The sequence below is a fragment of the Scyliorhinus torazame genome, chromosome 9, assembly GCF_047496885.1.
Source record: "Scyliorhinus torazame isolate Kashiwa2021f chromosome 9, sScyTor2.1, whole genome shotgun sequence".
NCBI classification, from domain to species: Eukaryota; Metazoa; Chordata; class Chondrichthyes; order Carcharhiniformes; family Scyliorhinidae; genus Scyliorhinus; species Scyliorhinus torazame.
The window spans coordinates 19,404,066-19,429,651 of record NC_092715.1 but is presented as its reverse complement, the minus strand read 5'-3'; the positions used below and the strand labels follow the sequence as shown (position 1 = coordinate 19,429,651).

Genomic DNA, 25,586 nt, shown 5'->3' with positions numbered 1-25,586 from the left:
CCCGGGTTCAATTCCGGCCTGGGTCACTGTCTGTGTGGAGTCTGCACGTTCTCCCCGTGTCTGCGTGGGTTTCCTCCGGGTGCTCCGGTTTCCTCCCACAGTCCAAAGATGTGCAGGTTAGGTGGATTGGCCGTGCTAAATTGCCCTTAGTGTCCAAAAGGTTAGGTGGGGTTACAGGGATAGGGTGGAGGTGTGGGCTTAAATGGGGTGCACTTTCCAAGGGCCGGTGCAGACTCGATGGGCCGAATGGTCCCGTTCTGCACTGTAAATTCTATGAAACTGCTGTGAATCATTAGCAATGTGGCAGGATATGATGCAGTCGTCTCACGATTTGCAGGCAATCTGCAAGCAGCAGGGTAGAGGTCAGATGTATTGTATTTAATCTCCTAATAAATCTATCTATATATCGTCTTATTTTCAAATAAAGAATTATTGTTTCACCAATCCTTGGGTGTGGTTGGTCTGCTTATATCAAAGAACGAAGAGGTAACAAGCAGGACTTATCTGACATACATGAACATTCTTCATGTACCCATAGAATGATGTGTTGTACTTAGATCTATATCTGCTTTCCAAATTTATTAAGTGTGCAGAAGTTGATCTCAATTGGTCAGTTTGGAAGGACGAAGTGCTCACCTGCTGCTATTCTGTGATCTGTCCCAGTGGCGATGGGGAGAAGGAGCCCTTGGCAGTGGTTGGATCGCCGTACTGGATGGCTCCGGAGATCCTGAGAGGAGAGTTATACGATGAGAAGGTAAAGCCAGGCACACAGACGGACTACGCGGTCACTTTCCCAATAACCTTCATTTACCCCATCCCGCACGGAGTAAGGGAAGGATAGAACTGGTTCTTAAATTGAGCTTGGTCACATCTCTTGCAAACATCCCAAAGGACTTCAGGTAATCGTGAGTGAACAAACGCAATACCGTTTATAACGCACCCCCTCGCGGAGTGAGTAAGGCTGTTCCTCTGAGTCCGAGATAGTCATGCTGTTTATAACACAATCAGGGAGTTTGTCTGTGCTCCATTACCCCCACGTCACCAACCGCAGGACTCGCCAATACCCAAAGGGCTTGTCTGGCCCTCTCCAGGTTCTGGAACAGACTGTCTGGCCCTCTGCAGTTTCCTGAACAGACTGTCTGGCCCTCTGCAGTTTCCCGAATAGACTGTCTGGCCCTCTGCAGTTTCTCGAACAGACTGGCTGGCCCTCTGCAGTTTCTCGAACAGACTGTGTGGCACTCTGCAGTTTCTCGAACAGACTGTCTGGCCCTTTCCCGTTTCTAGAACATAATGTCTGGCCATCTCTAGTTTCTAGAACAGACTGTCTGTCTCTCTCCAGTTTTTGGAACAGATTGTCTGACCTTCACTGGTTTCTAGAACAGACTGTCTGACCCTCTCAAGTTTCTAGAACAGACTGTCTGACCCTCTCCGGTTTCTAGCGTAATCTGTTGGCCCTTTCTGGTTTCTGGAGCATACTGAATGGCCCTCTCCAGTTTATGGAATAGACTGGCTGATCCCCTCTGGTTTCTAGAGCAGACTGTATGGCTCACTCCAGTTTTTGGAACAGACTGTCTGACCCTTTCTGGTTTCTGGAGCAGACTGTCTGGCTCTCTCCGGTTTTTGGAGCAGACTGTCTGGCTCTCTCCAGTTTATGTAACAGACTGTCTGGACCCCTCTGGTTTCTGGAACATACTGTTGTGGACTCTCCAGTTTTTAGAACAGACTGCCTGACCATCTCTGGTTTCTGGAAGACTGACTGGGCCTCTCTGGTTTCTAGAACAGACTGGCTGGCCCTCTCTGGTTTCTAGAACAAATTGCCTGGCCCTCTATGGTTTCTGGACCAGATTGCCTGGCCTTCTCTGGTTTCTGGAACAGACTGCCTGGCCCTCTATGGTTTCTGGAACAGAGTGACTGGGCCTCTCTGGTTTCTAGAACAGACTGGCTGTCCCTCACCAGTTTCTAGAACAGACTGCCTGGCCCTCTGTGGTTTCTGGAATGGACTGTCTGGCCCTTTCTGGTTTCTAGAACAGACTGCCTGGCCCTCTGTGGTTTCTGGAATGGACTGTCTGGCCCTTTCTGGTTTCTAGAACAGACTGGCTGGCCCTCTCTGGTTTCAAGAACAGACTGTCTGGGCCTCTCTAGTTTCTGAAACAGACTGCCTGGCCCTCTCTGGTTTCTGGAACAGACTGTCTGACCCTCTCCAGTTTCTAGAACAGACTGTCTGGCCTTCTCTGGTTTCCGGAATAGACTGCCTGACCCTCTCTGGTTTCTAGAACGGACTGCCTGACCCTCTCCGGTTTCTAGAACAGACTGTCCAGTTCTCTCCCAGTCGTGTAGCAGTGTCTGTCTTTCCCTTGGTTCTCATGCAGATTGAATGACCCTATTTATACCCCAGAGCAGATTGCAGTGACCTCTCTAAATCTGGGTATAGTTTTAAGGTTGAAAATTCCAAGAAGTAAATTTAACAATTGAATTTGTTTTGCTTTATATCCTTGTAAATGAATGGAACATTTCCACTTTAAAAAGGAGTAAAAGTGTGACACTGATGATTGGCATTGACAAGGGTGGGGATAGGGCCTGATAGGGACTAAGTATAAACTTAATTTCCAATGTTATCCAAAAGACAGCTGGTTAAGTTGAAACTTTGTGTAAGACAGCAACAAGATTAAGGTGATGTTAAGTAAGCAGACTCCAAGATCTCCCTTTGATCATTCTGTTTGCAATATGCCCCTATCTCAGACAGACATCTTCGCTTACGGCATCATTCTGTGTGAGATCATCGCCCGCATACCGGCCGATCCAGACTACCTGCCCCGCACAGAGGTAACAAGCTGCATTTATATAGCACCTATAACATGGCAAAATGCCCCAAAGCACTGTGTAGCAGCATAATCAGACAACATTTCGCTAAGAGACAACAAGAGCTATTAAGACAGGTGCCAAAATCTTGTTCAAAGATGTGCGTTTTAAGGGGCGTCACAGAGAGGTTTAGGGAGGCAATGTCTGAGCTTAGGGCCCCGGCCGCTGAATGGTGGAGCAAAGGGAATCGAGGATGTGCAAGAGGCCAAAATATACGAGGCTGGTTCAGCGGAGTGGGCTAAACAGCTGGCTTGTAATGCAGAACAAGGCCAGCAGCGCGGGTGCAATTCCCCTACCGGCCTCCCCGAACAGGCGCCGGAAAGTGACGACTAGGGGCTTTTCACAGTAACTTCATTGAAGCCTACTTGTGACAAGAAGCAATTATTATTATTATTAAAATTGGTGAAATGCAGAGACCTTGGGAGGGTTGGAGGAGGTTACACGGATGAACCCTTAAACGATAAGCGATAAAAGAAAGCATATGGCATGCTTGCCTTCATAGGACGGGGTACAGAGTATAAAAGCTCGAAAATTATGTTACAATTATATAGAATGTTGGTTAGGCCACATTTGGAATACTGTGTCCAATTCTGGTCACCACACTACCAGAAGGACGTGGAGGCTTTGGAGAGAGTACAGAAAAGGTTTACCAGGATGTTGCCTGGTATGGAGGGTATTAGCTATGAGGAGAGATTGAATAAACTGGGATTGTTCTCCCTAGAGAGACGGAGGCTGAGGGGCGACCTGATAGATGTTTATAAAATTATTAGGGGTACAGATAGGGTGAACAGTTGGGGGCTTTTTCCCAGGGCGGAAATGACAATTACAAGGGGGCATAAGGTCTAGGTGAGGGGGGAAAGGTTCAGTGGAGATGTGCGAGGGAGGTTTTTTTACACAGAGGGCGGTGGTGGCCTGGAATGCACCGTCAAGTGAGGCGGTTGAGGCAGATACGTTAGTGACCTTTAAGACTTATCTGGATAGACACATGAACAGACTGGGTATAGAAGGAAACAGGTTGGTCTAGATAGGACATGTGATCGGTGCAGGCTTGGGGGGCCGAAGGGCCTGTTCCTGTGCTGTATTGTTCTTTGTTCCTTGATAGGGTGGGAATTGTAAAATCAAGCGTTTGCTGGACCAAGAGTGATTCAGCAAGCACAGGGTAATGGGTGAACATGACTTGGTGCTAGTCAAACTTTAGGCAGGAAGTTTGCAATCAGTTCAAGTTTACAGAAGGTACAAGGTGGAAGGCTGGATTTTACAAAATTGTTCGCAGTAACCTGTTACAATGAACCTGACAGTGGCTGTCACTGAGCATGAAGCAGAGCTACACGGGTGCGGTATATATTCCGTCACTAATCCAAAAGTGATGCTGGAAATCAAACCCAGAGAACGTGATAAATGCTCGGAAGGTCAGGCAAGATCCATGAAGAGAGTTTAAATTTCAGGTCAATAATGCTCCCTCAGAACCACATATTCTATCAGGGTATCTGTGACTTGTGTCTGACCTGTAGTTTTTGTTGCTATGGAACAGTCAAAGATTGTGCTCAGAAGCTCTGTGGTGATGGGTTTCACTGAATTGTTTCCTGGGGCTGGCCATCGCTGGAGGACAGCAGGGATGTTCGATGTTTGTCGGGTTTGAAGAGATTGCAGTGACGGGGACATTCACTGCCTGACCATTCCTGCCTGTACAGCTCATCGCATCAGTGTCAGCTTTGATGATACGGCTCACCACCTTGTATCGATGGTCCAGCTCACTGTGCTGTATCCACCTTAAAGGTGCAGCTCACCACCAGTATTGCCTTCAACATTATAGCCCACTGCCTTTATCCTGCTTCATTGATACAGCTTAATGCCTTTTCCAACTTTCGACATTTCTTTCACCTGTCTCAAAGTGCTGGAAACAGAATGAGTCACATTGAAATGTTCCTGATGCTTTATAGACATTTGAGCAAAGCAATGCTTTTTGTTTCTCTCAGAGGATGAACCAGAGTTTTATATAAGACTTCATACACCTTATGGATCCCACCAATACATTTCAGTCTATGTCCCTTGGTTATTGACCTCTCTGCTCAGGGAAATAGATTCTGTTCAATCTATTTGGACTCCTCATTTTATACACCCCTGTACCGAGGAAAACAACCCAGCCGATTCAATCTTTGCCCATCGTAAAAATTCTCCATTCCTGGTAGCACCTTTATCAAGGTGGCGGCACAGTGGTTAGCACTGCTGCCTCACAGCACCAGGGACCCGGGTTCAAATTCCCGGCTTGGGTCACTGCCTGTGCAGAGTCTGCACGTTCTCCGTGTCTCCGTGGGTTTCCTCCCACAGTCCAAAGATGTGCAGGTTAGACGGGGTTACAGGGACAGGCCGAGGGAATCGGCCTAGGTAGGGTGCTCTCTGAGGGTCGGTGTAGACTCGATGGGCTGAATGGCCTCCTTCTGCACTGTAGGGATTCTATGAATATCTCTCTCACAACCTTCTAGTTTTGCAGTGGCCAGAACCTTACACAGAACTCTCGTTCTGGCCTAACTAGCATTTTATACAGTTTCAGCATAACTTCCCGATCTATGGGCGCAAATCTGTGGCTGCCTGGGCACCGCCCCAGTCCCATGGCAGTGGGGTCAGCCCGGCAGCCTGGCTTGTTCCCCCCGGCCCTGGCAGGGCCACCTACCCTGCCACCCCAGCCAGCACGTCCAGTGCCTGGGCCAGTGGTCGCTCCTCTCCGTGTCCTACCTCCTCCTCCTCCTCTCAGCAGCCACCAGGCCAGGTTCACGATTTTTGAGAGTACACGTGGACCGCGCTGCTGGGAACCATCAGAGGCGGGGAATTGCGAGTGGGCCGACTAATAAGGTGCAAATGCCGTTTAAACTCCGCGCGGCGGCGAACCGCGACTTTGAATCGCGATTTGGCGTGAAACCGGTGCCTGCCGCGATTTTGCCGTCTGAAGCTATTCTCCGCCCAATCGTCTTTCCCGATTCCGGTGGTGGCCGACCGAGAATCCCGCCCCTTATCTACCAGTCCTGCTACCTTCAGGCATTGGTGGACATGAACTCCAAGATCCCTCTGCACGCCTCAGAATTACATTGTTTGCCCTCTCCAAATTCATCACCTCTTTCCTGCCCAGTCCATTAACATCTTCCTGGCTGTTTTCAGCTTTCTCCCTCATGTGGTAGCAGTATCTGCAAGCTTCTTCATAATACCGCCTACATTTAAGTTCAAACCATTGCCATGTATACCATGAAAAGTAAGGGACTTCGTACTGACTCCTGCAGAATCATACTGGAAGAGCTTTCTGATTACAAAAACCCCTGTTGAACCTTTGCTTCCTTCCACTTTTTGATCCAAATAGCCCTTTTTCCTTCAATCCAACTGGACTTTCACTTCTCTTACCAGTCTACCATTAGGGACCTTGTCAAAGATCTTGCTAAAATCCATATGGACGACATTGAAAGTTCTACCCTCATTGAACCTCCTCAAAATATTCAGTCAAGTCTTATCACGAAGGACCTTTGCTGAACAAATCCGTGCTGACTGTCCTTCATTAGTCCATGCCTCTCTAAATGACAATTTATACTGTCCCTCAGAGTGCTTTCCGATAACTTACCCACCACCAAAGTTAGGTTGAGTGGCCTGTAATTATGTGGTCTGTCTCTTCCTTCCTTCTTAAACAACAGTACAACATTCACAGCCTCCAGCTTTGCTGGTAGCCAAAGCAGATTGGAAAATGATAGCCCAGCTTGTGCTATTTCCTCCCTTCCCTCTCGGCCTTGGCTACATGTCATTTGGGCATGTAATCAAAGATGCTAAACCCCTTAATGTTTCCTGTTTGTACCATCCAATATTTCACACTCCTCCTCCTTAACTACAATGTCCATATCATCCCCCTCTTTTGTGATGGTGGATGCAAAGTGGTTCATTGAGACCCATACCCACAAGGGCAGTACGGTGGCGCAGTGGTTACATAGAATTAACAGTGCAGAAGGAGGCCATTCAGCCCATCGAGTCTGCACCGGCTCTGGGAAAGAGCACCCGACCCAAGTCCACACCTCCACCCTATCCCCATAACCCAGTAACCCCACCCAGCACTAAGGGCAATTTTAGACACTAAGGCCAATTTAGCTTGGCCAATCCACCTAACCTTCACATCTTTGGACTGTGGGAGGAAACCGGAGCACCCGGAGGAAACCCACGCAGACACGGGGAGAACGTGCAGACTCCGCACAGACAGTGACCCAGCGGGGAATCGAACCTGGGACCCTGGAGCTGTGAAGCAATTGTGCTAACCACCATGCTACCGTGCTGCCCCACGGCGCCGAGGTCCCAGATTCGATCCCGGCTCTGGGTCACTGTCCGTGTGGAGTTTGCACATTCTCCCCGTGTCTGCGTGGGTCTCACCCCCACAACCCAAAGATGTGCAGGGCAGGTGGATTGACCATGCTAAATTGCCCCTTAATTGGAAAAAATGAATTGGGTACTCTTAAATTAAAAAAAAAAAAACATATCCACATCTTCTGCTGCCACTCAAAGATTGCCTGTTTGGTCTCTAATAGGTCCTACTTACCTTTAGTTAAACTCCTGTTCTTTATATATATATATATATAAAATACCATTGCGTTTTCCTTGAATTTACATACCACATTTTTCCATGCCTTCTTTCTTTGCTCTAATTTCCTTTTGTAATTGAGTGAACTGCCATTCTGGATGACGCGCTCAGCTCTGGAGGTGTTGCTTCTACAGGTTGAGATGGTGAACTCCCCGGAAGCCCACGAAATGCTTTGCCGATGTCACTGCGAATCACGTGGCATTTCACCAGCCAATAGTGTCACTTGAGTACACAACACTTCCCTTCACTAATGTCACCCTCCTCTACAAATGGGCAACTGTTATTCTGATTTGCACAGGGCCATGGTTAATTGAGCATCTGGTGTACGCACTAGAAAATCACAGAATTTACAGCGCAGAAGGAGGCCATTCGGCCCATCGAGTAGGCACCAGCCATTTAAAGAGCACCCTATCTAAGCCAATGCCTCCACCATATCCCCGTAACCCCACCTAACCATTGGGCACTAAGGGGCAATTTTGCACGGCCAATCCACCTAACCTGCACATTTGGGCACCATGGGAGAAACCGGAGCGCCCGGACGAAACCCATGCAGGCACGGGGGGAAAGAGCAAACTCCACACACGGTCACCCGAGGTCGGAATTGAACGCGGGTCCCTGGAGCTGTGAGGCAGCGGTGCTAACCACTGTGCCACCCTGCCGCCCCGTTTATGTGCCATGGATTCAGTTCCCTTTGTGATATTTTTCTTCCAAGGGCTTTATTGTGACTTTTGCTCCTGCCAGTGCATTCACTGGACTGATAACGCGTTGAGCTGAATCAAGTGACCAATGAAATACTCAATCTTCTGCCCAGGGTGCTCGCAAGCTGGCACTGAACAAAGTGCAGCTGGGGAACTGCACACAGTATGAGTGTGAAGCATGGAATTTACAGCAGGTACAGTTGTCTCTCACAGATCTTGTTTTTCATTTTACAAAAAGAATGCAGTGTTTGTCAGTGCATTCCAGTTCGACACCCTTTTTCTGGATTAAACCAGAAATGCTGAGGATGGGAGCTGGTGACATGGAATGTTCGATCTGTATGAACACGCACTGTGTCGCTGCACTGCTCCACTTCCCACTCCCGTTCCCTATTTTTAAAAAAAAGATATCCCTTTCAGTAAATAACCTGCATTGTGATTCACTCGTTCAGACTTGGCCTACATTGCAGGGCTAGCCTGAGCTCTGTCCAGTCCTGTACGATTGTCGGACAGACCTGGCTACTGCCTATGCCATTGTGACAGGCTCCCAGCAGAGCCATCTTGTAAACTACCTCCTTTGTGTATCTCTTTTAAGAATCTTTCCCATCCAAGAGTGTTTTAGGAGCCTGAAAATAAATTGCATTTATGTAGCGGCCTTCACATAGTCAGGATATCCCAAAGTGATGTGCGGTTGACAGACCAATGTCGGCCAGGTTTCTGGCATATTCTCCTGTTCTTCAAATGCCACCGGATGTTTTATGTTCACTTCAGAGAGCTCCCTCAGTACTGTAGTCAAATGCCAACCTGGGTTACATGCTCAAATCTCTGGTGGGGGGCTTTACAGAATCTTTACATTGCAGAAGGAGGCCATTCAGCCCATCAAGTCTGCACTGGCTCTCGGAAGGAGCATTCCACCCAGTCCCACCCCCCTGCCTTCTCCCCGCAACCTTGCACATTCTTTCACTTCAGATAGCACTCCAATTTCCTTTGGAGTATCTCGATTGGACCTGCCTCCACCGCCCTCTCGGGAAGCTTGTTCCAGACTCCAACCACCCTCCGGGTGAAAAAATGTTTCCCCACTTAAAACCGTCCTCAGACTTTATTTTTATAGTGCAGGACAGGGTGAGCGATTAAAAATGAAAGTACAGCCTGCTATTGGGATCTGTATGAATGGTGGGGGGGGGGGGGGGGGGGGGGGGTGCTGGACTGCGGTGAGTGAGTATTGTGCATGCATAAAGATCAACAGGGGCTGGTTTAGCACACTGGGCTAAATCGCTGGCTTTGAAAGCAGACCAAGGCAGGCCAGCAGCACGGTTCGATTCCCGTAACATCCTCCCCGAACAGGCGCCGGAGTGTGGCGACTAGGGTTTTTTTCACAGTAACTTCATTTGAAGCCTACTTGTGACAATAAGCGATTTCCATTTCATTTCAAAGGTCCGAATTACAGGAAAAGCATCTTCCCGGACCTTGCTGCCTGGGACACGGGACAGCGGACTCTGATGTGAGGTCCCGTAAAATGTGCAATGGTTGGTCTCCCTGAACTGGGGTAGCATCTTCTTTATTGGTAAAAACAGACGCAAAATATTCATTTAATATCTCATCCATGCCGTCTGGTTCCATGCGTGTATCCTTATTTAGGTCCATAATTGGCCCTTTTACCACCTTTTTACTATTTACATGTCTATTGATGACTTTAGCAGCCCCTTTTATGTTAGCTGTCAGTCTCTTTCATCACTTCGGTTTTCCTTCTCTAATTTGTTTTTGCAACTGGCTTCTGAATCTTCTATATTCAGCCTGGTCTCAATGGTATTTTCGACCTCACAATTGTCATGAGGACATCTTTTCTTCTTTAATATCTATCTCTTTCGTCATCTAGGTAGCTCTAGAACATAGAACATTACAGCGCAGCACAGGCCCTTCGGCCCTCGATGTTGCGCCGACCTGTGAAACCACTCTAAAGCCCATCTACACTATTCCCTTATTCTGGCTTTATTTGCTTTCCCTTTCGAGGGACTTTCACTATGCCTGAACTGTCTCTTCTTCGAAGGCAGCCCAATGTTCAGCTACCATTTTTCCTACCAACGTTTGACTCCAGTTTGTTTAGAACAGATCCGTTCTTACCCCATTAAAAGTTAACTTTCCCCCACTTTAATTATTTTTACGCTGGACTGTTTTTTGTCTTTCTCCATAGCCACAACCTAACTCTGACAATACAATGGTCACTGCCCACTAAATGTTCTCCCACTGGCACTTGAATGGACAGCACAGAGGGTGCTTTACTCGACTGCATCTAACTAACGGTGACCTGAGGATTTAATACCATCATCATTTCCCCAACACGAAGATTCAATGCCTTTTGACAAACAGAAGACCTATTTTTCCCCTATCAGCCTCTTGCCACTCTGTCAGTACATTAATTTTGAATGACTAGCCTGTGACTGCGTTCTAAATGCTGTGAATTATTCAGAATGCTGCTGTGTGTGTCCTTTCTCTACATTCAGTGGAGTCTTTGTTTAGTTTGTGTGTGTATTCGGAGGTGATTACGATAGCTCAGCTTCCATACATAGGATATTGTTTAATGGCCACATAAATTATTGACACAACTTCATCAGGAACCACCCATGAGTTCCTGCCATGTGGATGGTTTTGCAGTGACACAGTGAGACATTGATGGTGAGTGACAGCTTATCCTAACTTTGGTGACATATTGGGTGGTGGGGGTTGGATGAAAGAAAGGCTTGTATTTTTATGGGACCATTTATTGCTTTGCATCCAAAGCTAAGACATACAGCAGCACTTTTGTGACGGGGAATATTTCCAGCAAACAAGAGTGAGATGAATGAGCACCTTTATCTTTCTTTGGGAAAATACCTTGCCCAGAATGCCAAACAGCCCTCACTTTCTTCTTCAAGGTGCAGCTGATGTGCCTCCATAAGAAAGCATCCTATCGGGCTGCATCACAGCCTGGTATGGCAACTGCTCGGCCCAGGACCGCAAGAAACTTCAGAGAGTCGTGAACACCACCCAGTCCATCACACAAACCTGCCTCCCATCCATTGACTCCATCTACACCTCCCGCTGCCTGGGGAAAGCGGGTAGTATAATCAAAGATCCCTCCCACCCGGCTTACTCACTCTTCCAACTTCTTCCATCGGGCAGGAGATACAGAAGTCTGAGAACACGCACGAACAGTCTCAAAAACAGCTTCTTCCCCACTGTCACCAGACTCCTAAATGACCCTCTTATGGACTGATTTCATTAACACTACACCCTGTATGCTTCATCCGATGCCAGTGCTTATGTAGTTACATTGTCTATGTTGTGTTGCCCTATTATGTATTTTCTTTTATTCCCTTTTCTTCCCATGTACTTAATGATCTGTTGAGCTGCTCGCAGAAAAATGCCTTTCACTGTACCTCGGTACACGTGACAATAAACAAATCCAATCCAATCCAAGACCTTAATGATGAAATGAAAATCGCTTATTGTCACAAGTAGGCTTCAAATGAAGTTACTGTGAAAAGCCCCTAGTCGCCACATTCCGGTGCCTGATTTGGGCAGCACGGTAGCCTTGTGGATAGCACAATTGCTTCACAGCTCCAGGGTCCCAGGTTCGATTCCGGCTTGGGTCACTGTCTGTGCGGAGTCTGCACATCCTCCCCGTGTGTGCGTGGGTTTCCTCCGGGTGCTCCGGTTTCCTCCCACAGTCCAAAGACGTGCTGGTTAGGTGGATTGGCCATTATAAATTGCCCTTAGTGTCCAAAATTACCCTTAGTGTTGGGTGGGATTACTGGGTTATGGGGATGGGGTGGCGGTGTTGGCCTTGGGTGGGGTGCTCTTTCCAAGAGCCGGTGCAGACTCGATGGGCCGAATGGCCTCCTTCTGCACTGTAAATTCTATGATTCTATGTTCGGGGAGGCTGGAACGGGAATTGAACCCGTGCTGCTGGCCTGCCTTGGTCTGCTTTCAAAGCCAGCAATTTAGCCCTGTGCTAAACCAGCCCCATAAAAAAGCCTCCGCTCTAATTGAATATGCACGGAAGCAAAATGTAACCTTTTCTGATCAAGTTAATTGCAGGTTGCGGAAAGACTTTGGACCGTTCTTAATTCACCGATCCAGGGAAATCCTGCGCTCCCGCTGTGACAATCAGTTGTTTTCTAAATTATTCCAAATCTCTGCCCCCACAATTCCACCAAGAAGTTTACTGTACATGTCGATTACTCTTTGAGATTGAGAATTTCCTGACATCCATGTTAAACGCCCCCTTTCTCTCGTTTGATTGTGCGTCCTCGTGTTCTACTTTCAAAGGCACAGCATTGCTGACGTTGCTGGACTAATAATCCAGCAGACAGAAGTTCAAATTCCACAACGACATTTTAAGAATTTAAATTCAATTTAAAACAAAATACCAGTATTAATTAAAGCGACGGTAAAGCTATTGGATGGTTTATGACACCGAAAAAAAAAACAGTACAGGAAGGGCAGGGGGAAATGCACACACAGCGTTGAAGGTTTGACTACTGGCCATGGGCTAGGTGGGAAAACCATGGGGGGGGGATCTGCAGGTCAGAATGAGGATTTTGATCAGTGCACTGAGGAATGTGGAGCACCGTGTGGGTTGATAGAGGAGCAGGAGTTTGTGCAGGATGTTTGGCAGGTGACAGAGTCCTGGATGAATTGGAGGCTGGAGATAGGGAGATGGAATAGGGAGGGGGCACTGCGAAAGTCACATCTGGTGATGGAAAATGTATGATCAAGGGTCAGAGCAGGGGGGGTAAGGGGCCGAGGCAAATGGTCTAGACCTGGAATTGAGGTCTGTAGTTAAGAAAAGCACTTTTAGGGTCAGAATCATGGAATCTTTACAGTTGGAAAGACGCCATTCGGCCCATCGAGTCTGCACTGCCTTACTGAACGGGCCATTATACCCAGTCCCACTCCCCTTCCTTATCCCTGTAACCTTACACATTCTTTTTTTTCAAAAACCTCAATCAAACTGCCTCCAGCACTCCCTCAGATTTGTCCCAGATCCCTACCACCCTCTGGGCGAAAACATATTTCCTCATCGCATAGGGGCTGGTTTAGCACAGTGGGCTAAACAGCTGACTTGTAATGCAGAACAAGGCCAGCAGCGCGGGTTCAATTCCCGTACCAGCCTCCCCGAACAGACACCGGAATGTGGCAACTAGGGGCTTTTCACAGTAACTTCATTGAAGCCTACTTGTGACAATAAGAGATTATTATTATTAGTGGCGAGGGAGAGGCTGCTGAGGATGAGGGGGGGGGGGGGAGAGAGAGAGACTGTGAGGGGATTGGGGGGTGGAAGGGGAAGAGTGTGAGGGAGGAGAGTGTGTGAGGGCCGGGATGCATTACGGAGGGGAGGAGAGTTTGAGATGGGGTTGGGAGTAAAGGGGGTGGGAGAGTTTGTGAGGAGGGGAGTAGAGTGAGTGTCGTTTGAAATCCATGATCAGAATCACAGCTTGGTAGTTAAAGAGTAATAAAATTTTTTGCAGAGCTTGAACCTGATAAAAACGTGGGACTGATTGTGCAACAAAATGCCTGCTCTTTATTAGTTGCCTAAAATCAAGATAATTTTCTTTAGCAATATGAAGCAACATTATTAATCTGGTTGTCAGAAATGCAAAAAAATTGAAGACGAGCCAAGAGGACGAAGCTGGGCAAAAAGTCATTTTGTCATTTTACTTTAAAAAGTTCAAAGCACAAACTGCACAATTCATCCTGATCCAAACGTATGAGTGAATTATTAGAATTGCCGATTTCTGGAGATATCTCATCGCCTGAGAAAGCTGAACAAGTGGATCCTGAAATGACAACGGAGCAACAAAATATTGCTGATTCTTCTGTTGAAGTGAGGGAAGAAACCTACCCTGAAGACATGGCCTGATGGCCAAAATCTGTTCCACGGAGTATTTTGGCCGAAATAAACCAGAAAACATAGCTAAGATGGAAAAATCTGAGGAAAGAATTTGAGGCTGGAGGCCGAAAGCAGTTTAGATTTCTTCAACATTTCCATTTTCTGAAGGTGAAGAGAAATGGGATGACGGAAATTAGAAATTGGTTGATTTTTTTGGGAAAACTCTTAAGTCGGTCTACTGTTATGTATGAAATTAACCTAGTAAAAGGAAAACAAGCATTTGTCGACGGGTTCTCTAACTGGAGAAATGTTGGAAGAGATATTGCTGACCATTAAACTTCCAGAGCTCATATTAAAGCTGACTTCATCACTATGACAGTACAGCTCAGAAACCAATTCACTAATTAAATAAAAGATGCCAAATACTATTCCACACTACTTGATTCAGCCCCAAATGTGAGTCATGTGGACCAATTAACATTCATTTGAGATATGTGACCAGCGACGGTGAAGTTGTAGGGCGATTTCTTTGCTTTGTCCAGCTACAATCCCACACTTCTGAGTGTCTGGTGACAGCAGTTTTGGAAATCATTGCAAATTTAGGTTTGGACATCAAAGATTGTCATGGGCAGAGTGTCGATAATGCTGCAAATGTGAAAAGAAAGCATTTAGATCTACAAGCAAGACTGAACAATGCAAACTCCTGCTCATGAAATTAATGAAAATGAAAATCGCTTATTGTCACAAGTAGGCTTCAATGAAGTTACTGTGAAAAGCCCCTAGTCGACACTTTCCGGTGCCTGTTCGGAGAGGCTGGTACGGGAATTGAACCGTGCTGTTGGCCTGCTTTAAAAGCCAGCGATTTAGCCCAGTGTGCTAAACCAGCCCCCCACATTCCAGGCATTCCTTGAATTTAATCTGCAGCTGAAGCCTGTGAGGACGCTGTACATTTTTTTTGAATTTGTTCAAAATGTGTATGCCTTTTTTTCGGTTTCCACCCATCGGTGGAATAAGTTGCAATCACACTTGGAGCAGGCAAATGAAAAGCACTTGACAGTCAAAGAATTGTGACACCAGGTGACCGCTCGTGCAGATACTGTTTTGCCTTTGAAAATGAACTTTGCCGATTATAAAGGAAAACTTATTAGACCCGCATCGAATTCAGAAAAAACGTGTGAAAGCTGAAGTAAAATCTTTAGGAGAGAAGTTTGAAAAGTACGATATTGCTGTTTTTGCTCTTTTGTGGAACTGTTTACCTCAAAGAATTAATGCCATCAGCAAATAGCTTTTTTGAATGCTGCACAATTGTTAGCCTCAGCTGAAGGTTTCATCATGGAAGTTCAAAATGACTGCAGCTCAGCGGAAGCAGAGGCACTAATATTAATAAAAATATCTTGATGATAAGCATACAAAACGCAAGTTATTTATGATGAAACTAGAGACAATTAAATCATTTTAAAGGAAAAAGAAAATTATCGTCGAGACTGCCAATGTAATTTGTGACACAATAATAGTGCAATTGCAGAGTAGAAGTGAATCTTTGAAGAAAACTGTTGATTTAATTTGCATGTATTTTGACAGAAGTTTGGATGAAAATGTTAAAAGCCACTGCAGTAAGAAATTATGTGAATTCTACCGAGAGGATATGGACACAAATCTTTTTGAATGAAACAATTCATTCATTTGATCAATAATTATGAGCTCTGTGCTTCAGGATCACCAGCTGCTTTGTACAGACTTGTACATGATGGTTTGTAGGCAACCTTTCCAAATGTGGAAACCATTCTGAAAATATTTTTAACAATGCCTGCCACAAATTCCCCAGTGAATGTTCTTTTTCTGTATTGAAAAAAGTTGAAAACTATTTCTGAAGTACCATGAGTCAGGAAGATTTGACAAGTTCAGCAATGTTGACGGCTGAAAGTGTGCCTTTACAGGATTTTACCTACGATGATGTAATTGATGATTTTGTCAAGAAAAAGTGTAAAAAAAACTATGTAAATTGCCATGCCAAGAAGGGATGAAGCAAGAAAATCTTAAAAATCTGTCCATCTTTTATTTCTCAGTTTAAACTGGTTTTCAAAATGGGCCATTGCTGACCTGATATATTGGCTACAGCAGGTCACATGGTGAAAGTTCGAGTCACCATCGCTCTCGAGACTGGTCTTCACAAATTCTCTAAGGCAAAGAACGGACTCACTGGACTCCACTCATTGAATTTATGGCAATAACGTCTTTGATTTTGTGAGAGGATGTAAGGACGTGTTTTAAAAAAAATTTTTTTTTTTTAGCATATCCAATTCTTTTTTCCAATTAAAGGGCAATTTAGCGTGGCCAATCCACCTACCCTGCACATCTTTTTGGGTTGTGGGGGTGAGACCGCGCAGACACGGAGAGAATGTGTAAACTCCACACGGATAGTGACCCAGAGCCGAGATCGAACGTGGGACCTCAGCGCCGTGAGGCAGCAGTGTTAACCACTGCGCCGCTGTGCCGCCCGTATGGATGTTGTTGATTGGAGTATATTTGCTCCTGCACTGGACTGGCTCATTCTGTCCTGAGCGGCAGTGACACCGGCTGCTTTTTTTCCATCTCGTTGCTCATCAGCGAGTTCCGTATTTGCACGCCTCAAGATTCACACGCAATATTGACCATCTTGACCGTCATTCTGACAAGAGGTAAGTTTCAATTCAGCAACTATTCACACAGGCGTGTGTTTACAAGTTAAAAAGCAGTGGTGAATGTGTATATTTTTGAGGCTTCTGCCTTTACGTTCTGTGGGGCGAGGGTAGGTGGGGTCAGGAGGGGCGTGAGGTTGGCGGGGGTGGGGGGCAGAAATGAAGGTGAGCACGGGGGTCACACGAATTGTAAATCCACCTCTACTCACAGCTACAGTTGTTTGTCCCTGAAATAATTCTTGTGAATCGCCTTTCTATTCTCTCCTATGTCTTCACATCCTTCCTGAGGTATAGCACCCGGAACTAGATTCAGTTCTCCAGATAAGGTCTAGCTAGTGCCATATACAAGTTCAACCTGACCCCCTTACTCTCGTAGCCAACACACCTATTAATAAAGCCCAAGATGCGATAAGCTTTATTAACTGCTCTGTCAAACGTGTCGTGCCATTTTCAATGACATTTACATAGAGGTCCTTTTTCCAGCATCTCCTTCAGTCTTTTCCCTTTAGTTTGTACTAACTCCCCATTTTCTTAATTGTCAAAATGAATTACCTCACGCTTCTCTGCATTGAACTTCATCTGCCCCTTGTCTGCCCAATCCTTGTGAGAGGTCTCCCTACTACAGGGATCCATGGGGAGGGGTGGTGGAGGAGAGTTCTGGAAGAGATGGCGTGGACAGGCAGTGCATCGTTGGGAGGGGGGGGGGGGGGGAACAGTTGCCCTCGGATGGACTCTACCAGCGTGGCCCTAGCACAGTGGACCACGCCCCCATGGCCCACCGCGAGGTCCAGCATTCTGGAGCCATGCTGGTAGAGACGACAAGTGGTTCGGGCCCACGTGATTCCTGGCCACGGGGACCGGAGAATCCCGGGAGGCCGGAGCATAGGGCTCCGGGCCCATGCTTATTTACATTCCTAACCGGCACGCATTGTGGACCTCGTTCACACTGACAGCAGCATGATGTTCGGGCGCCAATCCCGATTTTCACCGATGACCAATCTCCATCCTATTGGGGAACACATTCTGGGCACCCCGAACCCCCGCTGCTTTCCAGACTCTCTCTCACACTGAACTCCTGCTGCTTTCCAGACTCTCTCTCACACTGAACTCCTGCTGCTTTCCAGACTCTCTCACTCTGAACTCCCGCTGCTTTCCAGACTCTCTCTCACTCTGAACTCCCGCTGCTTTCCAGACTCTCTCTCACTCTGAACTCCCGCTGCTTTCCAGACTCTCTCTCACTCTGAACTCCCGCTGCTTTCCAGACTCTCACTCTGAACTCCCGCTGCTTTCCAGACTCTCTCTCACTCTGAACTCCCGCTGCTTTCCAGACTCTCTCTCACTCTGAACTCCCGCTGCTTTCCAGACTCTCTCTCACTCTGAACTCCCGCTGCTTTCCAGACTCTCTCTCACTCTGAACTCCCGCTGCTTTCCAGACTCTCTCTCACTCTGAACTCCCGCTGCTTTCCAGACTCTCTCTCACACTGAACTCCCGCTGCTTTCCAGACTCTCTCTCACTCTGAACTCCTGCTGCTTTCCAGACTCTCTCACACTCTGAACTCCCGCTGCTTTCCAGACTCTCACTCTGAACTCCCGCTGCTTTACAGACTCTCTCTCACTCTGAACTCCCGCTGCTTTCCAGACTCTCACTCTGAACTCCCGCTGCTTTCCAGACTCTCACACTGAACTCCCGCTGCTTTCCAGACTCTCACTCTGAACTCCTGCTGCTTTCCAGACCCCCTCTCACTCTGAACTCCCGCTGCATTCCAGACTCTCTCACTCTGAACTCCTGCTGCTTTCCAGACCCTCTCTCACTCTGAACTCCCGCTGCTTTCCAGACTCTCACTCTGAACTCCCGCTGCTTTCCAGACTCTCACTCTGAACTCCCGCTGCTTTCCAGACTCTCACTCTGAACTCCTGCTGCTTTCCAGACCCTCTCTCACTCTGAACTCCCGCTGCTTTCCAGACTCTCACTCTGAACTCCCGCTGCTTTCCAGACTCTCACTCTGAACTCCCGCTGCTTTCCAGACTCTCACTCTGAACTCCTGCTGCTTTCCAGACTCTCTCTCACTCTGAACTCCCGCTGCTTTCCAGACTCTCACTCTGAACTCCCGCTGCTTTCCAGACTCTCTCTCACTCTGAACTCCCGCTGCTTTCCAGACTCTCTCTCACTCTGAACTCCCGCTGCTTTCCAGACTCTCTCTCACTCTGAACTCCCGCTGCTTTCCAGACTCTCTCTCACTCTGAACTCCCGCTGCTTTCCAGACTCTCTCTCACTCTGAACTCCCGCTGCTTTCCAGACTCTCTCTCACACTGAACTCCCGCTGCTTTCCAGACTCTCTCTCACTCTGAACTCCTGCTGCTTTCCAGACTCTCTCACACTCTGAACTCCCGCTGCTTTCCAGACTCTCACTCTGAACTCCCGCTGCTTTCCAGACTCTCTCTCACTCTGAACTCCCGCTGCTTTCCAGACTCTCACTCTGAACTCCCGCTGCTTTCCAGACTCTCACACTGAACTCCCGCTGCTTTCCAGACTCTCACTCTGAACTCCTGCTGCTTTCCAGACCCTCTCTCACTCTGAACTCCCGCTGCATTCCAGACTCTCTCACTCTGAACTCCTGCTGCTTTCCAGACCCTCTCTCACTCTGAACTCCCGCTGCTTTCCAGACTCTCACTCTGAACTCCCGCTGCTTTCCAGACTCTCACTCTGAACTCCCGCTGCTTTCCAGACTCTCACTCTGAACTCCTGCTGCTTTCCAGACCCTCTCTCACTCTGAACTCCCGCTGCATTCCACTCTCTCACTCTGAACTCCTGCTGCTTTCCAGACTCTCTCACTCTAAACTCCTGCTGCTTTCCAGACTCTCACTCTGAACTCCCGCTGCTTTCCAGACTCTCTCTCACTCTGAACTCCCGCTGCTTTCCAGACCCTCTCTCACTCTGAACTCCCGCTGCTTTCCAGACCCTCTCTCACACTGAACTCCTGCTCCTTTCCAGACTCTCTCTCACTCTGAACTCCCGCTGCTTTCCAGACTCTCTCTCACTCTGAACTCCCGCTGCTTTCCAGACTCTCTCTCACTCTGAACTCCCGCTGCTTTCCAGACTCTCTCACTCTGAACTCCCGCTGCTTTCCAGACTCTCTCTCACTCTGAACTCCCGCTGCTTTCCAGACTCTCTCTCACACTGAACTCCTGCTCCTTTCCAGACTCTCTCTCACTCTGAACTCCCGCTGCTTTCCAGACTCTCACTCTGAACTCCCGTTGCTTTCCAGACTCTCTCTCACTCTGAACCCCTGTTGCTTTCTAGACTCTCACTCTGAACTCCCGCTGCTTTCCAGACTCTCTCTCACTCTGAACTCCCGCTGCTTTCCAGACTCTCTCACTCTGAACCCCTGTTGCTTTCTAGACTCTCACTCTGAACTCCCGCTGCTTTCCAGACTCTCTCTCACTCTGAACTCCCGCTGCTTTCCAGACTCTCACTCTGAACTCCCGTTGCTTTCCAGACTCTCTCTCACTCTGAACCCCTGTTGCTTTCTAGACTCTCACTCTGAACTCCTGCTGCTTTCCAGACTCTCTCTCACTCTGAACTCCTGCTGCTTTCCAGACCCTCTCTCACTCTGAACCCCTGTTGCTTTCTAGACTCTCACTCTGAACTCCCGCTGCTTTCCAGACTCTCTCTCACTCTGAACTCCCGCTGCTTTCCAGACTCTCTCACTCTGAACTCCTGCTGCTTTCCAGACTCTCTCTCACTCTGAACTCCTGCTGCTTTCCAGACCCTCTCTCACTCTGAACTCCCGCTGCTTTCCAGACTCTCTCACTCTGAACCCCCGCTGCTTTCCAGACTCTCACTTTGAACTCCCGCTGCTTTCCAGACCCTCTCTCACTCTGAACTCCCGCTGCTTTCCAGGCTCTCACTCTGGACTCCCGCTGCTTTCCAGACTCTCTCTCACTCTGAACTCCCGCTGCTTTCCAGACTCTCTCTCACTCTGAACTCCCGCTGCTTTCCAGACTCTCACTCTGAACTCCCGCTGCTTTCTAGACTCTCTCACTCTGAACTCCCGCTGCTTTCCAGACTCTCTCTCACTCTGAACTCCCGCTGCTTTCCAGACTCTCACTCTGAACTCCCGCTGCTTTCCAGACTCTCACTCTGAGCTCCCCCTGCTTTCCAGACTCTCTCCTGGATCTGGTGTATAGGGGATAGCTACCACCTTATCGAGCCATTGATCATTGCGTAGCGCCAACCTTCCTGGACTTGCCTTTTGACACATTGGGCCTATGCCTCCAACTGTCACAGTTTTTAAATTTATTATTCTTTCACAGAATACGCGGGTTTCTTGCTAAGCCAGTATTTATTGTCCACTATTAGTTGCTCTCAAGAAGGTGGTGGCGAGCTGCCTTCTTGAACTGTTGCAGTCTACGTGGTGTAGGTACACCCACAGTGCTGTTGGGGAGGGAGTTCCACAACAATTTGCCGGTGGTGGTGGTCCCCATGCATTGTCCAAGATACTTTGGTGAGTTTCTGTAGTACATCTTGTAAACGGCACAGACTGCCGCCAGTGTGGTTAGCACTGTTGCTTCACAGCAGCCGGGTTCCCAGGTTCGATTCCCGGCTTGGGGCACTGTCTGTGCGGAGTCTGCACGTTCTCCCCGTGTCTGCGTGGATTTCCTCCGGGTGCTCCGGTTTCCTCCCAAAAGACGTGCTGTTGGGTGAATTGGACGTTCTGAATTCTCCCTCTGTATACCTGAACAGGCGCCGGAGTGTGGCAACGAGGGGATTTTCACAATAACCTCATTGCACAAGCCTACTTGCATCACTAATAAAGGTTATATTGTATTACTATTCACAACTTACTGGTCTTTCCAGCAGTGTAGAGTAGATCGCACAAACTACACATAAACATTGTATAACACAAGGACCACGGCGCCATCTGGTGACTTCTATAAATGCTGCAGAAATAGTATTATAAATACCATCTGGGCTCCAAGGCGCAGGAGCAGGTACCACAAAAAAATTTTAACCACAAGACTCTTACTTGTGGAGCTTTGCAGTTGCACTAATCTGCTCTTTCTGTCACCGACAGGAACAAAACCAATAGTCAGGGACTACCTGACACAGTGGATCAGCACAATTCTGGATTCAGATTCAAATCTAGGCTACACTGATGATATGGAAGTTCCCCCTCCCCACCCCTGCCTGCTGGTGAATTGAGTTTAGACACTCTCAGTTCAGTTCTGAGTGGAGATTGGCCCAGTTTAACATTTCTTCCTCCTAATCTCTCCATCTGCCAGCGGGAGAGGTCCTGTAACTCCGAGGATTTGGATTTGATTTATTGTCACGTGTACCGAGGTACAGTGAAACGTATTGTTCTGTGTACAGTCCAGACAGATCGCTCCATACATGAAAAACGTAGGACATACATAAATACACAATGCAAATACATAGACACAGGCATCGGGTGAAGCATCCGGAGTGTAGTACTACTCAGTAGAGAAGATGCGTGGAGAGATCAGTTCAGTCCATAAGAGGGTCGTTTAGGAGTCTAGTAACAGCGGGGAAGAAGCTGTTTTTGAATCTGTTCGTCAGTGTTCTCAGGCTTTTGTATCTCCTGCCCAATGGGGCAGTTGAAAGAGAGAATAACCCAGGTGGGAGAGGTCTTTGATTATGCTGCCCGTTTTCCCAGGGCAGCGGGAAGTGTAGATGGAGTCAATGGAGGGGAGGCAGGTTTGTGTGATGGACTGGGCGGTGTTCACGACTCTCTATATTTTCTTGCGGTCCTGGGCTGAGCAGTTGCCATACCAGGCTGTGATGCAGCCTGATAGGATGCTTTCTATGGTGCATCTGTAATGATTGGTAAGAGGTCCTGTTCCACACTGTCAATGCAAGTAATTGAATGATCTAAAGTCTCCATTCTCCATTTCCTTCAGGACTTTGGCCTAGATGTGAATACGTTTGAGACGATGGTGGGAGATTGTCCACCTGTGTTCCTGAAGCTGGCTGTCCACTGCTGTGTTGTGAGTCTCCAAGTTGCACAATTGGGATGGACAGCAAGTTGCTGCATTGCTATTTTTAAATTTGCTTTTCGTTTTTAATCATCCAATAACTTAAATGCATTCAATGTCAAATAGTGTTGGGTTATCCTGAGATTCATTGTTGACAAGATTCATAACTCATAACAATTCTCCGGACCACTATCTTAAATGGGTCAGAGCCGCCTAGAAGAAAATTTGGACGTGTATTGGGCACTGCTTTGAACTTCAAGGCACGGTGCCATGATGGGATAATGTAGAGTGATACTCGAATCCTGTGCTGTATCTGTCCTGGGAGTGTTTGATGGGGACAGTGTAGACGGAGCTTTACTCTGTGTCTAACCCCGTGCTGTACCTGTCCAGGGTCAATTCCTGCTTGGGTCACTGTCTGTGTGGAGTCTGTACGTTCTCCCTGTGTCTGCGTGGGGTTTCTTCCGGGTGCTCCGGTTTCGTCGCACAAGTCTCAAAAGGCGTGCTTGTTGGGTGAATTGGGCATTCTGAATTCTCCCTCAGGTGCTGAAATGTGGCGACTAGGGGATTTTCACAGTAACTTCATTGCAGTGTTAATGTGAGCCTACTTGTGACAATAAAGATTATTATTATTGTCAGTGATAGATCAACGCAAAGTTACATCTCTCCGGCGCATTTGCAGATCCCAACGATTGGGAAAAGTGCTTGAAAAAGCAACATATGAAGGAGGAACTTGCCAATGCACCCAACCATCCACAGTGAGGTCCCCTCTCTGTGGGGGGCAGGATTCAAGCATTGTGTTAACTTTCAGCCAGCTGAATAAGAATAGGATCTTACCCTAGGTGGTGTGTGCTCACTCACCAATAGTCAGACTGGTGTTCTGTTACGGTGATATGGACAGTTCTGTCTCTGTAAAACACATGTACTGCAGTGCAGCTCGAGGAGCTGGGCACCAGAACGAGGAAAGCATGGATTCTTACACTGCTGCTTGTTTCTCTGACCTGTTCTGCATTTCTGTTTTGTGCGTGTGTTAAAGATGGATTCCAGGCAGCGCCCACCCTTTGCAGAGATTGCCCAGAGGCTGGAAGCTGTGCTGAAACTGTACAAGGACCCAGATTTCGGGCTGCAGAATGCAGGAGAACAGCCCGTCACCGTGGAAGTATCAACCGTACGCAATGGTAAATTGACTCTGAGGAGTTAGGGATGGAAAGAGGAAGAGTTCAGGAAAGGATTGAGGGACTTGGAAAGGAAGAGTGTAACAATGGAGGGAAAGCACAAGGATGAAGGTGGAAAGGAATAGGGACCAGAGGAAGGGAACCAGACGGAGGGATTAACAGACAGAGAGCAGCAATAAAGTCTTCATCTATGAATTTATGGCATAATGTCACAAGTTGTGTTGTACCTGTCCTAGGACTATTTGAGGGGGACAGTGTAGAGGAAGCTTTACTCTGTATCTAACCCCGTGCTGTACCTGTCCTGGGAGTGTTTGATGGGGACAGTGTAGAGGGAGCTTTACTCTGTATCTAACCCCGTGCTGTACCTGTCCTGGGAGTGTTTGATGGGGACAGTGTAGAGAGCTTTACTCTGTATCAAACCCCGTGCTGTACCTGTCCTGGGAGTGTTTGATGGGGGAGTGTAGAGGGAGCTTTACTCTGTATCTAACCCCGTGCTGTACCTGTCCTGGGAGTGTTTGATGGGGGCAGTGTAGAGGGAGCTTTACTCTGTATCTAACCCCATGCTATACCCGTCCAGGGAGTGTTTGATGGGGACAGTGTAGAGGGAGCTCTACACTTTATCTAACCCCGTGCTGTACCTGTCCTGGGAGTATTTGATGGGGACAGTGTAGAGGGTGCTTTACTCTGTATCTAACCACGTGCTGTACCTGGCCTGGGAGTGTTTGATGTGGACAGTGTAGAGGGAGCTTTACTCTGTATCTAACCCTGTGCTGTACCTGTCCTGGGAGTGGTGTTTGATGGGGACAGTGTAGAGGGAGCTTTACTCTGTATCTAACCCCGTGCTGTACCTGTCCTGGGAGTGTTTGATGTGGACAGTGTAGAGGGAGCTTTACTCTGTATCTAACCCTGTGCTGTACCTGTCCTGGGAGTGGTGTTTGATGGGGACAGTGTAGAGGGAGCTTTACTCTGTATCTAACCCTGTGCTGTACCTGTCCTGGGAGTGGTGTTTGATGGGGACAGTGTAGAGGGAGCTTTACTCTGTATCTAACCCTGTGCTGTACCTGTCCTGGGAGTGGTGTTTGATGGGGACAGTGTAGAGGGAGCTTTACTCTGTATCTAACCCTGTGCTGTACCTGTCCTGGGAGTGGTGTTTGATGGGGACAGTGTAGAGGGAGCTTTACTCTGTATCTAACCCCGTGCTGTACCTGTCCTGGGAGTGTTTGATGGGGACAGTGTAGAGGGAGCTTTACTCTGTATCTAACCCCGTGCTGTACCTGTCCTGGGAGTGTTTGATGGGGACAGTGTAGAGGGAGCTTTACTCTGTATCTAACCCCGTGCTGTACCTGTCCTGGGAGTGTTTGATGGGGACAGTGTAGAGGGAGCTTTACTCTGTATCTAACCCTGTGCTGTAACTGTCCTGGGAGTGGTGTTTGATGGGGACAGTGTAGAGGGAGCTTTACTCTGCATCTAACCCCGTGCTGTACCTGTCCTGGGAGTGTTTGATGGGGACAGTGTAGAGGGAGCTTTACTCTGTATCTAACCCCGTGCTGTACCTGTCCTGGGAGTGTTTGATGGGGACAGTGTAGAGGGAGCTTTACTCTGTATCTAACCCCGTGCTGTACCTGTCCTGGGAGTGTTTGATGGGGACAGTGTAGAGGGAGCTTTACTCTGTATCTAACCCTGTGCTGTAACTGTCCTGGGAGTGGTGTTTGA

General features: G+C 47.9%; 1 protein-coding gene and 1 long non-coding RNA gene across 2 annotated transcripts in view; one reads left to right on the top strand and one right to left on the bottom strand.

Moving 5' to 3' along the window:
* LOC140429090 (dual specificity testis-specific protein kinase 2-like) overlaps positions 1-25,586 on the top strand; it is a 352,368-nt gene that overhangs the window by 308,453 nt on the left and 18,329 nt on the right. The window contains exons 6-9 of the mRNA XM_072515654.1: positions 664-754; positions 2,740-2,823; positions 22,627-22,713; positions 23,735-23,876. Of these exons, the coding sequence (XP_072371755.1) occupies positions 664-754; positions 2,740-2,823; positions 22,627-22,713; positions 23,735-23,876 (404 nt within the window). The remainder of the gene's footprint in view (positions 1-663; positions 755-2,739; positions 2,824-22,626; positions 22,714-23,734; positions 23,877-25,586) is intronic.
* LOC140429091 (uncharacterized) overlaps positions 1-25,586 on the bottom strand; it is a 66,276-nt gene that overhangs the window by 23,915 nt on the left and 16,775 nt on the right. The window contains exon 2 of the long non-coding RNA XR_011948982.1: positions 637-727. This is a non-coding gene — a long non-coding RNA (uncharacterized lncRNA). The remainder of the gene's footprint in view (positions 1-636; positions 728-25,586) is intronic.